At 43.7% G+C, this 16041-nt stretch overlaps 1 protein-coding gene across 2 annotated transcripts in view; it reads left to right on the forward strand.

Annotated features, from left to right (window-relative positions):
* FHIP2B (FHF complex subunit HOOK interacting protein 2B) overlaps positions 1–16041 on the forward strand; it is a 416121-nt gene that overhangs the window by 89159 nt on the left and 310921 nt on the right. For both annotated transcript variants that reach the window (XM_069617737.1, XM_069617736.1), the window contains exons 4-5: positions 5375–5479; positions 9828–9950. In XM_069617737.1, the coding sequence (XP_069473838.1) occupies positions 5375–5479; positions 9828–9950 (228 nt within the window). The remainder of the gene's footprint in view (positions 1–5374; positions 5480–9827; positions 9951–16041) is intronic.

The raw sequence follows: 16041 nt of genomic DNA on the forward strand, positions 1-16041 counted from the left end.
AAATGTACTCTTTACTGTACCTGGTGCAGCCAGGACCAACTAAATCCTCTAAACATCGCACCACACAAATTGTTACCATGCCTACTAAAACTAGCAAGGCGTGGCTTATCGCATTCCTCCATAAAGGTGCACCTGTCAGAGATTTTCAAGACATAATAGATGGGGAGGCCACTCGCCGCTCTATAGTGAACAAATCGTAGAGCATTTCATGGGGGGGCTGTTTCGCACGTACCCATCTAGTAACAAAATGCCACCCCAATGGAGCTTAAATACAGTCTTGACTACACTCATGAAGTTGCTGTTCGAACCCATGGCTACAACGCACATGAGCTATGTATCTTGGAAGTTCACAATTCTCCCAGCAGTGACCTCATTCAGAAGAACATCTGAAATACAGGCGCTGTCGATAAAAGAGCCATTTCTCTGCTTCACAAAACGACCAAGTGATTTTAAGGACTAATCCACGTTTAGTCCCGAAAGTGCTCACTGATTTTCATGTACAGTCGGTGATAGTCCTGCCAGCTTTCTTCTCAACTCTATCAACCCCTGTGGAGATAGCTGTCCATTCCTTAGAATTTCCTAGAGCCATTACGTTTTATCTGGACAAAGACAAAGTCATTTAGGCTGACATTGGAACTATTTGTGGCATTTGTACCTCCTAACAAAGGCAAAGTCATCTCCAAACAAGGCATAGACTGGTGGGTCACACTGGCAATTTCCAGATGTTGCACAGAAGCAAAGAAACCCCTTCAAGGTCTGCTTTGTGCCCGTTACGCCAGAGCAGTTTGAGCATCAGCAGCAATGTAGTTGGGGGCCCTGTTGGCCGACATCTGCAAAAGGCCCTGTTAACCGTGCCACACGTTTGCGAGGCACTATTGTCTAGAAGGGCAGAATGAAGCAGAAGCCAGAGATGGGAGAGCCATGCTGCAGCGCCTGGTCCAATAAGGTAGGCCTTTCTCCCTGAATACCACAGTTTCTCTGTGTAACTGCTGTCTATTCCATTCAAAGCATGTGAATCCATGAAAGATCCAATGCTGGAGGAGTATGTTGCTTAACCGTAACTCCTGTTCCCCGGCATTGGTATCTTTCATGGATTCACATGCGCCCTGAAGTAGTTACTCCAGGGTTGGAATCTGAAGATGGCCTCCATCATGGGGCCAGCTACTAGTCATCCTATTGGCTAGGGCTAAATACACCCAAAAGGGCAGTGATAGACTACAAAATAGAGCTGTTTTTTCTTTATAATATGTATGTAATACTGAGATTACCGAGGATTCCCAGCCTGACGACAGGGAATATTCAAACCATGTGAATCCATGAAAGATACCAATGCTGGAGAACAGGAGTTACAGTAAAGTAACGTACTCCTTAATGTCGAACATGTGACTGGTTCTGTCCTAACCAGGCTGGACTTTCAGAAGCAGTAGCCTGTCACAATTTCCCCTTATGGACAAGTCTACTGCTACTGAGCCCAGCCTAATCCGTAGTCACTGAAGCCCCATCAAAAGGCCCTTTATTAAGGCCAAATACTAGTGTTGACATGCGACCATCTGGTCTTCCATCTCCCTGCTAATCAGTCAAACAAGGACTTGAATTGACCAAACCAAGAGCTGGAACCACTATAGGACTCCCCCATCAGATATGTGTTAAGGGCAGAAACTGCTCATGCGGCAAGGTCTGTATAAAAACCCTGTTCAGGCATTTGTTGCACACCCTCTTCTGAGGGCTGTACAGACTCTAACTTTAAAGTGTGGCAGAGCACCCAATCCAAAAAGGAAGCTAAACCTCTCTCAAAATAAGCTGTACTGAAAAAGTATATAACTTTATTAAGTTATGCATATATATATATATATACTTCTATTATTTAAATAAGTACTTTAGTAAACGAAACATACAGTAAAAATATATCCAACTGTATTATGAAAACAGTAAATGTCATAAAAACACACCCCAAACATATATTATATCAGAGGTGATAGGAACATTACATGTAAAGCCAAGGAGCCAGATTCTCCATACTTGCACCAAAAAAAGGAGTAGCCTGATTCTCAAAGGGCATCTGAATGAGCTCATTGAAAATGCGCTAAATTCAGATGGCCTTTTCTGAGGAGGTGTTTTTGTGCATTTAAAAGTGCATTCCAAATTCACAAATGGATGCGCTTTAAATTGCGCCGAAGTTTAGGGTAATCCCCCTGCGCACAGAGGAAGGCACAAATCATGACAGGGCCATTGTTTATCCTGTTATGTTTTTTTCTTTCAGTGTGACAGCCATGGTTTAAACCGCATCTTTGGAACACTATCCATCCTCTCATTAAATACGCAGATTACTTTGAGAGTAAGGTGCCTGCGAACTTCAGCTATGAGCACAAAATGAAAAATATACACTCTCTGCGCCTTTTCATTTGCGCTCCTTTTTGAGAATCTGGTCCAAGGGGTGGGAAGAGAAGGGAATTGGATATTAAAACATATAGGGCCTCATTAAACAGAAGGCGGTAAGGGTTAACGGTGACCGGTAAGGGTACCGGTGACCGGTAACCCTTACCGCCTTACTACGAGGTCCCTCTGCGGGACCCGACCTTAACAGCTGGTGTAGACCAGCCGTTAAAGTTGGGACACGCAAAGGGACCTTGGTGCTAATTACGGTACCGTAATTTGTGGTACCGTAATTAGCTCCTTCCCCATTCCCATTATGCCCTATGGGGCAAAAATGGGAATGGGGAAGGGCCATGGAGAAAGGGGGAATTACCGCCCCGCCAACCTTGGAATGGGGTGGTAATTCCCCTTCTCCATGGTGGTACCGGTATGGTACCGGCGGCAACCATGGTGCTAAAAGCACCATGGTTTACCGCCTACCATGTAATGAGGCCCATAGTTGTTCTAGTCAAAACAGGATCCCAGTGCCAACACTAACAAAGTCACAGTAATTTTAGACCTCTTGGACATAGGATTGGGGAAAAAACGAATGCACATATCCCAGTAAATGAAGGGCCTAGAGGGTGAACAAAATAAAAAAATAAAGCCAGAGGCCGCCAGAAGGCCAGAGCCATTTCGACTCAACCCACGAAGATATTACACTTGGATACAATCTCACCAGAATTAGTGTAATCACACATTCACTTTAGCAGAAGTGGAACACATACCTTTAAAAATTCATTAAAACTCACAGGTACATGTTAGAATTTCAGTCCTTGGCCTAAATCTCCCAGGGTCCAATCTGGATGCAGGAAGAATGTCCTGGGACAGGTAAGTAACACCAAAGTAACTTGGCAGAGTTTCATATCAGTGGGCGGGAAGGGCGAGGTAAGTCCCACTTCTATCCCACAGGCCCGGGTGAGACAGCAAACAACCTAGGGAGGACCGGAGGAGACCTCAATAAAGAGCTCCAGAGGCAGGTTTGAAAACCAAGAGCCCCAGAAGAAGATGTAGCAGAGAAGAAAAACCCCTAATGGAAACCAATGGGAAAATGCTGTTGAGACCCGTGTGCGAATAGTCTCGACCACAAGCAACAGGGACCCCTGAGGGTAAGTATTGTGAATAACCCACCACCACAGTGCCCAAAGGTGCTCACTCACTGTATTTGTTCCCGGAAAGCCGATTCCAGGAAGGCTAAACAACCCAGTAAATACAAAGTTCCTTTTCCAGGTGCAGTTTTGAGGATGCAACCTCCCAGGGACTTGAACATCAGGTCAACGACAACCTCAAAATCGAAAAAGAGAACAAACTGCCTTCCTTGGATGGAGCTCCTCAAGCCAGAAGAAATAACACTGCTGTGGCGGGCTACAAAAAGGCCGGTGAACCCGGCATAGCAGGGTCCAGCAGCTTGATATGATATGATATGATATTTTATTTGAATCGCGCTCGTACACAAGTGTTTCAGAGCGCGACAAGGCAAGGAAGGGGAACAGGAGAGAACAAACAGAGAGTGAGCCCAGCCACAGAAAACGGTTGCATGTCGAAGACTACAGTGGTAGTGACCCAGGACGCCCCTGAAGAACCAATGAGGCTGGGTTTTGGAGGCCCAACAGCCTTCCAGGTGACAGCAGCAACCAATACCAAGGAAGGACAACCTTGGTGGTAAAGTGGAAAACAAACTGGAGACAGAGCCAGCATGGAAGGCCTGACCCAGCACACAAGTGGCACCAGTAAGAAGATGGAAGAGGCCCAAAATGGACTACCATCAGCCAAAAATCCCAATACGTGATCAGCCCAGTATGCAGGGTATAGCCAGTATGGCCAAACCTGTTCTTAAAAATGAATCAATGGTTGTATACATGATTCTTCTGAAAATCCCAACAGTGGTGACTAAAGGACCAGAGCCCCCCTTAATTATACCTATAAACAAACGCACACACGCCGGCCTAATCATACTATGGGGCTCGAATCAAAAGGTTAGCTGGCCAGCCAATCTGGTTAGGCCCAAATTCACAACTCATCCCAGACCATCCGCAAGGGATGGCCTGTCCAGGAACTGATCTGCACCAGTTCAAATGACCTTAGAGGCTGTATGGCTGGGCTCACAGAGAACCCATGCGTGCACAACAGAAATTCTAGGCCTGCCTCATGGCTCCCCCGAACAAAGGAAGACCCTAAAACAAAAAGGATGCGAGTTTGACCTAAAATAATTAATTGACCCCACTGGCTTCCAAGAGGTACATTGGGCTACCAATGCTTTATATCAGCTTGCACCCCTGGTGAAGCCAAAACTAAACATCACCTGCCAATGTAGGGTTATAGTAGCACTGTAGGGCAGAAACAGAGTACTAAAGAAGCACCTCTCACCCTCGGTGCCATATGGGCAACCCACGAGCATGGTCTCTTAATGGAACCGGGGGATAGTTCAGGAGCAACACACTCCTCTTGGAATCAAGATAGCGCTGAGTAGCATAGGTTTCATACACGATCCCATGCTTACATGCTGGAACCCAAAAACCAAATGTAATTTATTTAATGAGTGAAAAAGGATGCAGTGGCAGGGGTCTTTGGTAGAAGTCTCTCTGACCACCAAAAATAGGTTAGTGATCAAAGATTAAAAAGAGGGAAAAAGCAAAATGCCAAGGGGACCCTAAAAAGGACCTACAGAATTCCCAAAAATAGCTGTTTAGAACAACATTTCATGATAAATCACAGGTCATGAAACCCATCATGACCCGGATATAGGCATGCCTCTTTATACTAATAATTGCCAAATTCCCAGAATTGAGTATTTGATGTTGACCATGTCTCACAGTGGACCTCAGTTGTGTGCTACACTCGTCTTTTGTTCTTACCTGCGACAGTATGCAGCTTACAAGTCTGTGAGGAAGGCAGGATTGTTTGTGTGCTTGTAAATAAACTCTGCCAGTCAATAATGGTTCCCTTCTCTTTTTGTCACCAGTATCCTCCGGGAATGAAACAGCAAGTTCTCCTTTTCTTCAGCCGTGTCCTCGGACAGGTGCAACGTCCACTTTTGCACTACATTAACGTGCACCGACCTGTGCAGGTGAGTGTCTGCTCCACATAACATTTTCTGGGGACATAGGGTGGCTGGCTTCACGTTGCCCCCACATAACTGCAACCAGAACATTAATCAACTGGGGTTTTTATTGAATTGGCTTTCCTGATGCTCGCTATTTCTTGACTGCCTCCAGTACATGTCTATCTTTGTATACTATGCAACCAGGAGTCAAGTCCAAAAGAAAAAGGTGGGGGGCTCATTAACATACCAATTGAATTGAAAGAAGAGGGGGGATTCGGTCCACCAGTGTATATGTTATGTTATGCTATGTTACTTGTCATTTATATAGCGCCTTATGTATCATTGGTATGATCTCAAAGCGCTGGTAGGTTGAACACCCTTGGGAACCGTAGTTCAAGTCAGTAGAGAGAGAGAATCCTCGACCTGAGTCCTGTATGCAAGCAGACATTTTTACATACCAGTTCCAATGTCCACGACTGACCAACTGATCAACTGGACTGGCCAGTGATTCCATGCACCGGTTTTCATGCATTTAATTGTGGCTTGGCTCGCAGAAGGTATTGTCAGGCCAAAAATCAAATTTTTGGAATGCCTAACTTTTTTCAATGTTCTTTTTGTGGCTAGGGGATCTTCTATTAAAGCCCCCCTGTCACGGCATCCCTTTGTCTAATATGCGCCCTTAGGAGCCCCTAAGGGTAAAATGGCAGGGGTACTTTTGAAGCACCCGATTTTGGTCCTGGGTAATTCTGTGATCCTCAAAGTGTTATGGGAAGTATGCTTGTAGTAGTTGTAATTTAGTTTTGTTTACACCAGGACTGTAGCCACTTTTACTGTGTAAGTATCCCAATGCGTCTACATGGTCGCTATTAGGATACTAATGTACTTTTTTAATTCTCGCCCGACCATTTTGGTTAGTAGCCTTTGTCTGTATGGATCATGAGGCATGGCCCAAATGGCAATTTTGCTGACTTAACCTCACGCAAGCCCACAAAGGCCTCCTTCGTTTAGGATTTGGCCAGTGAAAACTGGTTTAAAGTACCTCAGGCAGCCCACTCTACAGAGTGTGATTGCCTATGTGTATGGGAGTGGTTGTGGCCAGCTCTGGTTGGCTGGTCTTCCAAATCTGTGTTTGTTTCCTGGATTGTGATTTGTGGGCTGTTTTAGGCCCACCCTTAGTGAATGAGTAGGTACATGGGTAGACCTTGAACATTCTCTGATCCAACCTGAACTCCCTTGAAGACCGTTGCTAAGATGAATTGCTGCTGAGGATCCTAATGGTGCCGTACTGGCTGTGGCCCTATTCCTTTGATCTTTCAGCCCTGTTCTTCTGTGCTGGTGGAGTGTATTTCTGTGTTTTTCCTGTAATTTGCCCAGTCTTCCTTGCTGGTTTGACTGGTTTTATTTGCTGGACTCTTCCTCACTCCCCATTTGTTTTGCCACTGACTGCCTCCTTCCGGCCCAAGTGCCTAAAAGTAGAAGGTCTCTCCTTGTTGTCATAGCCTGAAAATCAGTTTGGCTGCTAGCTGCTCTGCCATTGCTCTGTCATGGGGCATTTTAGGTTGCCTCCAGACATTGTCTTCCTTGCCTGACCGTTCCCTTGCTGGTTGGCTGGATGCCCTCTGCTCCCCTGGGCTGACCTGTGATCCTTGCAGGGTTCTGCAGAGTGCTCCTTTAGCTGCTGTAGCTGCTGCCCTGTTCCTTGCCTCGTGGGTCATCTGTCAAGGTGATTTATTCATTGGGTCCAGGCTAGATGGTGAGTTTGAGTCGCTCCATATAGAGACCCCAACCACTGCTATATGGATCTAATCTCAACCGGAAAACATACCTGAGCACCTGCTAAGCCTGGGCTGTTTTGCAGCAGTCAGTGATGTGAGTACCTGTCCCTGGTCCTTAGATCCCCAAGCTCATAGTTCTTCCCATTCTCCAGTGACCGGGAGAAGTGGGGTTTTACATCCCTCTCCCCATCATGGATCCCAATAAGGAGTGTGCACCTTGAGCACTCACTGGTAACCAGCTCTCCCTGTCCTGCTGGTTCTCCAACTTTCTGCTGGAACACTTCTTTTGGGGAGTGCCACAGATTCCCCAGCTGGCTGGTTGTCCTTTGTACTGCACCTGTGTGTAAGAGTAAGAACATGCCTCACTTTTCCTCATAACTGCGGCAGGCATTCTCGGGTTGTCCCATTGTGTCCTACAGTGGAGATCTTTGGGAACTCTTAGAAAGTGACTATAACAGGTACTTATCTGGACTTGGACATTTTCCCTGGTTCCCCTTGGGAACCTGCAGTTTCCTGAATTATAAATTACTATAATAAATGACTGCAGTTCACATTTTTGCCTTTCAAATAATAGTGTTAATGTATACATGTTTTCTACTTGTGTTGTTGGGTGAATTGGGACCTCTTCTGGCCCATTACTGTACTTCTTTATTGAATTACCATTGTTTACTGAATTGTCTGACCCCTTTCCTCCCTCCTTTCAAAAGCCATATAATTCTAGCACTTCACTGTCAGGGTTTGTCTTCTATATAAGGTTTCTGGAGGGAATGGGATTAAATGTTTACTGTATAGTTGGTATATTTCCACAAAGTACTTATTTGACAGTCATTGACCTTTATGCACTACTAAATACATGGTATTTATATACATTTTAACTTCTGTAAGAATATTAAGCATCAGATGGATTGTGTGGGTACAAAATTGGTCTTAACATTATTTATGAAATTGCAATTGGCAACATTATTGAACATTTTCTGTATATACATTTGATCGAAATTTTATGTTTGGATCTTATACATATGTATATGTGAAAGGTTAGCTCAAAACCAAAGCACACAAACAATACATTTTAAAAAACCCCACTATTTACAGTGTAGTAAATGTGTATTTTATTGAGTATGTGTCTGGTTCTAAGTGCACTCTGATACCAATCCACCCCCTCCTAAAACCGAGGACTTACTGTTTCGTCACACTACCATTTTAGAGAGTTTAGAATTACTTGATAGGCACATTGTGCTGACACCACAAGGTTGACCTTCGAAAATACTCCACTAGAGGCTTTCTGGAATATTTCTGTAACAGGTATATCATTGGAACGTTTAGCTCTGTTGTATTGTCTGGCTGTAGTGGTGTCTCTCCTGTGCTTATTTTACTGGAGCGATGTTGCTGCTCTGAGAACCTGACTCTAATCACCTTCCTTATTAATGTATATGCGTGTTTTTTGTTTAGTGACAAAAGTAATTCTATAGGAGTGCCCATTGCACAATGCACCTGGAACAGTGTGTATGAATGCAGCTTAGAGTCTTCTTCGAGGGCCTACACCTAGAGAGCCCCTGTCCTTCGCTGTTCGTAGCTGGCTTAAACCGAGTGGACCCTGTCTTGCCACCTTTGTTGTCCATCTGGCGCCTCTGCTTGTTTGAAGCTTAGCCCTGAAAACTTTCTAAGGTTCAATGTAGGTCCTGCAACCCTGGGAAGTAATGGCTCACAGTACCTTGCCTCCCCTCGCCTTTACCAGCCTGCATCCTGTGGTATACCCTAGGAAATATACCTTTTTGTTCTCACTTGTTCTCTAGAACTCCTCATTGATTAACATTGGGCTCCATTATTACTATGTACAAACTGAAGCCCCGCCTCTAAGCCCCTGTTTTCCTCCTTTACCCTGTTGGTTTCTTGCCCTTCTTTCACAGTTGTCCGGTGAACCCATGTTTCAGATATATTGGTTCCATCCCCCAGTCAAGAGGCTGGCTTTTCATCTGTTCCTGTACCTGTACCTTCAATAGTGTGGTCAGTAAACCACTGATGTAATCTCGTTACCAATTGAATTTCAATATTCTTGAGTTTAATTTAACATGGTACTTCTATATCAACATAACTTTGAAATGTTTTGTGATAGAACATTTGGATTTGCTTCATTATAATGTGGAGTATGTTAAGCTGCTGTGTTAATAAACCGCTTATTTTATAAGTGACTTGACTGATGCTGTGTTCCGGCTTTCGGTTTGTCTTTTTTAACTATGTATACAGTACACATTCCATAGCCTTCTAGAAGTCTACAACCGTGCCTTATTCAAGCTATTTTACAAAGAGAAATTATACAGGCAGGTTCCCACATGTGTGACTTGCATATGAGTCAGTGGTATTTTATAGTTGCTGTGCACTGGTGTGTCATCTGAGTGTGTGAGCGGGGTTGGATCTGCTGTGCACCGGTGGGGGCTATCACAATCGATGCAAGGGATCCTTTAAGTTCAAATGCGTCAGCAGGTCTGCACCCGTGCGTGCGTGCGTGTGTGTGTGTGCGTGCGTGCGTGCGTGTGTGTGTGTGTTTGTGTGTGTGTAATGAATGGGTATATCACTCATGACTCTGTGTACACTTTTAGAAGCTCATCCGCCTGGGTGGAGATGCCCTTGGCCCATCTGCCGAGAAGGAAGAGTCCCAGTTCCTCACTGCTGTCTGCATCAAGATCAAGCAAGACCCATCTCTGCTCACACACATCTTAGAGGTAAGCACTGGCCGGGCATTGGAGATGCTTAATGGATGGACCGGGTGCCAATGTAGAGGAACATGGAAAAGTGGCAAAAGGGTCAGGTTATTTGGGAAGCACGGACATTCAATGATCAGGATCTTTCCTCTGTTACTATAGTCCTAGTCTCATGGTCAGGGCACACATTACACATGTTTGTTCCTCGGCTACGTGAACCCTTCACTCATAATTCACCCAAATAAAACTTGAATTGGTTGTATCTTGACCAGAATTCAATGGTGGCCAGCGACTCTGACAATCAACAACCTCTGTCTTATAATGCATACATTTGCGACCAATTGGAAACAGAATGTAGGATACAGAGGGGCACAGAGGAGGGGTACAGCTGTACCGGGTATTGGGGAGTTGAAGGGTGGATGGATGTTACCTCTGGGGAAGCATCATGTTGCTGAGACTAATGTCCTGATAGAAGTCTGCTAACAAGATTTGTAACGGTTTATTGAGAGGCCACCCTCAACATGGGGAGTCACCCCACCCCCAAGCCAGGTGTCGGACAATAAAATGTTTAATGTCAGTTCAGTTCTTTATTCAGCCCTATTTCCAATTCATCTCACTCCCCTTGGATGCCTGGCCCTGAGCTACTAATGAGCCAAGAACCAGGCCGGTGTACAGGAAATATATTTGTATTTATTTGAATAATTGAAAATGGAGATCACACTAAAATGACACACGCTACCTTCTTTGTGGTTCACATCTAAACTTTTTGTTACAGAAATAAATCACACAAATTGGTTGGGAAATACAAATCACAATACTTTACTTTCTACAGAACTCACTTCAAAAAATAATCAACACTGGTCAATGAACAAAATCAATTTTGAATTTCCTGTGCGCTTAAAGTGCTACCAGTTTGGTTTACAGATTTGTGCATATGGCAATTATTATTTCACCCTAACGTTTGCTTTAAAATAAACACAGGGTGATTAGCAATTGTGTTTTTCAGACTCCCCCCTGCTTTGGTCTGTGTTGTGGTAGCTCGACAGGAAGATTGAGATGATTTGGGGGAATTTTGGAGTTCTGGCCCCCTCCACGTAAAGTCCTGTGTGGGGGAAGCTGGACCAATAAGATTACACAATTATATTACAGGGTATAGTTTTCAGCACACAGTGTAAATGAGCTTTTTAATTGCGAATTTTAACAAAAATTACCCTGTGGCGTTCCGCCAAATGCTGAATTAATTAAATTAACATTTTTAGTTAAATGGGCTAAGGATCTACACAGTTTTGATTCCCCATGCCCCCACACTCCATACCCACTATAAACTGAAAGGATTTAAGGCAAGCAGACTGCCCCACCTTTTGCTTTAAATGGTTCAATTCTACTTACATTTAAAACCTCTGTTTAAAGTTCAGGAAAGACAGCTGCAATTCAGGACCCTCTTGCTGGACAGGGCAGGGTTCTGGTCACTCCACTCTCAAGGATGAACCTCAGCACTTCACCATAGGGCCCAGTCAGGTGTAGGCCTCTTTAGCAATAGACAAAAATTACAATTGAATAGGTACAAAGAAGAGTGCTCTAATGAAAACACACTGTTTCACCCCTTATTACCCTCTGCATTAAAGGAGAAAAAGAAAGAAACTCACTTTCTTTGTTGTTTGGAGAAAATAATAGTTTGTTTATCTATGCAGTTGAAAAAATCAACATAGAGTGAACAGTTCTCCAAACAGCATAACATCACACGGTTTAATGAAACCAACCGTACAGGCTTATAGGATATATTTACAAACACATGGGGTCACATAGTTTGACACAACAGTCGTGTAGGTAACGCAAACTCAATCAAAATACATAGTTTGTTATGGTGATTCATATACTTCAGTATAAAACAACACAATTAGACAAAGTAAGCAACAACAGAAAAAAAAGGGGTTCGTGAATTGACAATTGGTAGTGGACAGTGACAATGCACTGTTGTTCGGGGTGCGTCTACACCAAGGTGTTTCGGCCGTTTAGGTGGACCAATTATGTCCCAGCATATGTACGGCCTTCATCAAGACGAAGTGCTGCACGGGGTGGAATAGGTGCTGTGGATAATTATTTCCACTGGCACGAATTTCTAGTATTACGCCAGGCGTGGGAAGGATCTTAGTGTAATCCTCACTTGTGAGGATCTTGGAGTGGGATGGACTCTTATTTTAAATATGCGGTCCTCGCGCGGAAACCTTTGTGCATGAATCACGAATAGCGGGCCAGTGGAGAGCGCTGTAGAAATGTGCTGACTCACTCCGGGGCTCGAAAGGGGCCTGGCGGCATATTTAAAATCAGAGTCCATCCCACTCCAAGATCCTCACAAGTGAGGATTACACTAAGATCCTTCCCACGCCTGGCGTAATACTAGAAATTCGTGCCAGTGGAAATAATTATCCACAGCACCTATTCCACTCCGTGCAGCACTTCGTCCTGATGAAGGCCGTACGTATGCTGGGACATAATTGGTCCACCTAAACGGCCGAAACACCTTGGTGTAGACGCACGCCGAACAACAGTGCATTGTCACTGTCCACTACCAATTGTCAATTCACGAACCCCTTTTTTTTCTGTTGTTGCTTACTTTGTCTAATTGTGTTGTTTTATACTGAAGTATATGAATCACCATAACAAACTATGTATTTTGTTTGAGTTTGCGTTACCTACACGACTGTTGTGACCCCATGTGTTTGTAAATATATCCTATAAGCCTGTACGGTTGGTTTCATTAAACCTTGTGATGTTATGCTGTTTGGAGAACTGTTCACTCTATGTTGATTTTTTCAACTGCATAGATAAACAAACTATTATTTTCTCCAAACAACAAAGAAAGTGAGTTTCTTTCTTTTTCTCCTTTAATGCAGAGGGTAATAAGGGGTGAAACAGTGTGTTTTCGTTAGAGCACTCTTCTTTGTACCTATTCAATTGTAATTTTTGTCTTAAAGTAACCCTCCTGGGTAGAATAGGTTCATAACCAGGAGCCCATTTTTTGAATCTCTTTAGCAATAGACAGCTCCACCCAGATGCAATTGCAGTAATGTCCTTTGGTGTTTCCTTGCGGCTGTCAGATGCTAATTTTTAGCAGCTTTCCCCTTCTCTCATAGTGCATCCACTTATATACCAGTGATGACACCATTAAGATTTCAACATTGGGCGGTGCTGTTTTGCTCCATAAGTGCACGGATATATATTCACAGCCCCAGCACACTACATGAACAAGCCTCAGACGCTGGAAGACAATTATTTGCATATATACACACTCAGCTAGATTATAAAATGGCTCTTATATGGCCTATTTATTCACCAAAAGCACACAGAAATGAATAAAAACAACAAGAATAATAAGTAATAAAAATAGTTTAGATAAAATACTTCACGGTTGGCACAGCTTTAAAGTACATCCTCATCTTGCCAGAAAACTGCACTGGAAAGCTCCCACACAGGCAGGCAGAGAGGTCTTTTGCATTAACGGGCCGTTGAGCAATGCGTCCAACCTCCAGCAAAGCTTTGTCTGTCTGACTGCTCGGGTGCCCCCTTTTTGAAATCATTGCAAATGCATGATGGCATTTTCTAGAACTTTCTGGCTTTTTCAAAGTCTCTACCTGTTGAAAGTTTCCATGTGCCCAAGGGAGGAGTGACTTATGCCAACCCTCAAGGCGGCAAAGCTTTCTCATTTTCATGAGAGCGCAAAAACAGCTACATGCCTTTTCTTCAGCTTTGAAAGATTCCCTCGCAATGCTATCAAATATCAGTTGGCACCTTCTTCAAAACAGACCTTGAAGCAATGCAGAAACAAGAAAACATGTTTGCCAGTGGAAGAATGCAAACCACGTTACAAGTTCACATCAAATTCAGTTTTCACTGAGGCCTGGAGAAAATGTGCAGATTTCACTGAAACCTAGAGCAAATGTCCATCATCGCTCTGGGAGTACCCAAAATGACTGTACACAGGCACCATGTTTTACAAGCATTACAGGTGCCCTGCAAGAATTCTCACAACCAGGATTGGACTCTTACCATTCTCTCTACCCTCAAGTCCACCCTCTATAAGGATTGGTTTAGGATTCAAGAGCAGAAATATGGCAACTGCCATTTGAAATCCACTTTTGTATTCATGTCAACTTTTGTCAAATATCTTGTTATGTGGCAACACTTTGTAATGTACTAGTAACTTCCATAATATATATGTATATATATATTCCGCTTCAGCTAATCATGGGGAATTTATTAAAACGACATCCGGGTCCGGTACCATGTGGCACAGCCATGTGGCAATTTTCTGCCTTTATCCAAAACACATAATAGCTATGAATTTGCAATTTACTCTCCAAAGGCATAATTTTACACTCCACCTTAAATTCGGGACATGTTAAAAACAACAAGGAACGCTTGTCATTACAATTCCCTAAGTCGCAGGTGGATGCATTTTATTTCAACAAAATCGCCCGGAATTTATCTTCAAAATGACACATAAATGAATGCAATATGACTTGCAATTGCTGAAAAAATTGCCTAAGTTATGATTGTCCTTTTAAGCTAATGGGAAAACTTCATGTTATGTAAATGTGAGCTCTCCTTCCTCCAGGCCATTGACCATTCCTCGCAGTGACCAGAGCTTCCTAGACTGTGTTTTTATTAGCCTCTTTGTTCTTTGAAGTTAGCAGGCTGCCGATCGTGAATGCTTGTGAGGCCTCATGTACATAGTTTCCGCTATACTCCATCTTCTGAGGTCTTTCCCCCACACCTCTACACTTGGTCCTTCTGTGTCTTTCCATTTCATCGCTATTCGCCTCTTAGCAAGTGCCCAGGCTAAGTCCATCATCATTTCTTTCTTTTTTTTGTTTTCTTTTTTTTTGTTGAGGAACTGTAGAGGCCCAGAAAGCAGGCTTCGATGGTTCAGGCATGCCCTGTGAGCCCTTTTGCAATAGATAATTTGTAATGATATCAGCCGACGATCTAAGACAGTTGCCTTGAAAGTTACAAGTGGACGTAATAAGGCTCTTAGCTACCGGAGGAGGGTTTTTAAAAACATATTCCAACCAAGTGCACCATTGCCACTCAGCTTATTGTGAGTGATAGTCATAGGACTACAATGTTTGTATAGGGCTGAATTACTTAACACATAATCAATGAAAGACTTAAAGGTAGCATTAGACCAGGTGTAATTAGCCTTGTGATCTTTAACGGGAGGAGGATCCAAGAATGTTAGGCCAAAGAAGTCCAGAAGTTCATGCCAAGAACCTATGCCACTAGCACATCCTCCAGATGCAAGTCCCTTTTGTTAAAGTCACCTACTAAGACTACATGACCAGCCAGAGTTTGTTCGAGCCATTGAGAAATGGAGAGGCACACTATGTTCTGGATAGATCTTGTTTGCTGACCCCCCCCAGTGGATTATATATATTGATGATCAGTATGTCCATGGTTTTGTCTGGGAGGCCACGCAAAATACCTATAAGAACATAGGAGTTTTTTAACCAAACTAGGAAAGGAAATCAGATTCATGTGGGTTTTGGCACCTATAGCCAGGCCACCACTGGCATGCCCTTTCTTTGAAGTGATTGCCTTTTGGCTCAAAATGTGGAAACAGTTGACGGCTAGTTTCTTTGTACAACAAGTCTCCTGTACCATAAAACATCTCATCTAGTAATTATGCTGTAACCATCTTAGAGCGGTTAAAGACTCATTAGGTAAGTTAGCCCCACTCTGAGAGCACACCGGGATCCACTAGTCAGCTTGACTCATACTTTCTTTTAGTTTGGTGCTTTGTATCTGTAGAGCTTGAAGAGCCTCCCTCTCAGAGGCCAATGAGTCCACTTGCTTAGCTGACTGTGGGTCGTGTGCCTGTGATAAGTTAGTATTCTCTTTGATTTTCTGGCAGGCAATCAAGGTATAGCTCAAGTCAGACAAGGGAGGTCATTACAACCTTGGTGCTAAGTGCAAAAACTTTAACACCATGGTGTAAACTATGTTTACACCATGGTGGATGGTGGATTTACCGCCCCATTCCAAGGTGAGTGGGGCGGTAAATCCCCATTTCCCATTTTCCCTTCCCCATTCCCATTTTTGCCCCATAGGGCAT

This window comes from Ambystoma mexicanum, chromosome 10 (assembly GCF_040938575.1).
Source record: "Ambystoma mexicanum isolate Mex_15411 chromosome 10, UKY_AmexF1_1, whole genome shotgun sequence".
Lineage (NCBI taxonomy): Eukaryota > Metazoa > Chordata > Amphibia > Caudata > Ambystomatidae > Ambystoma > Ambystoma mexicanum.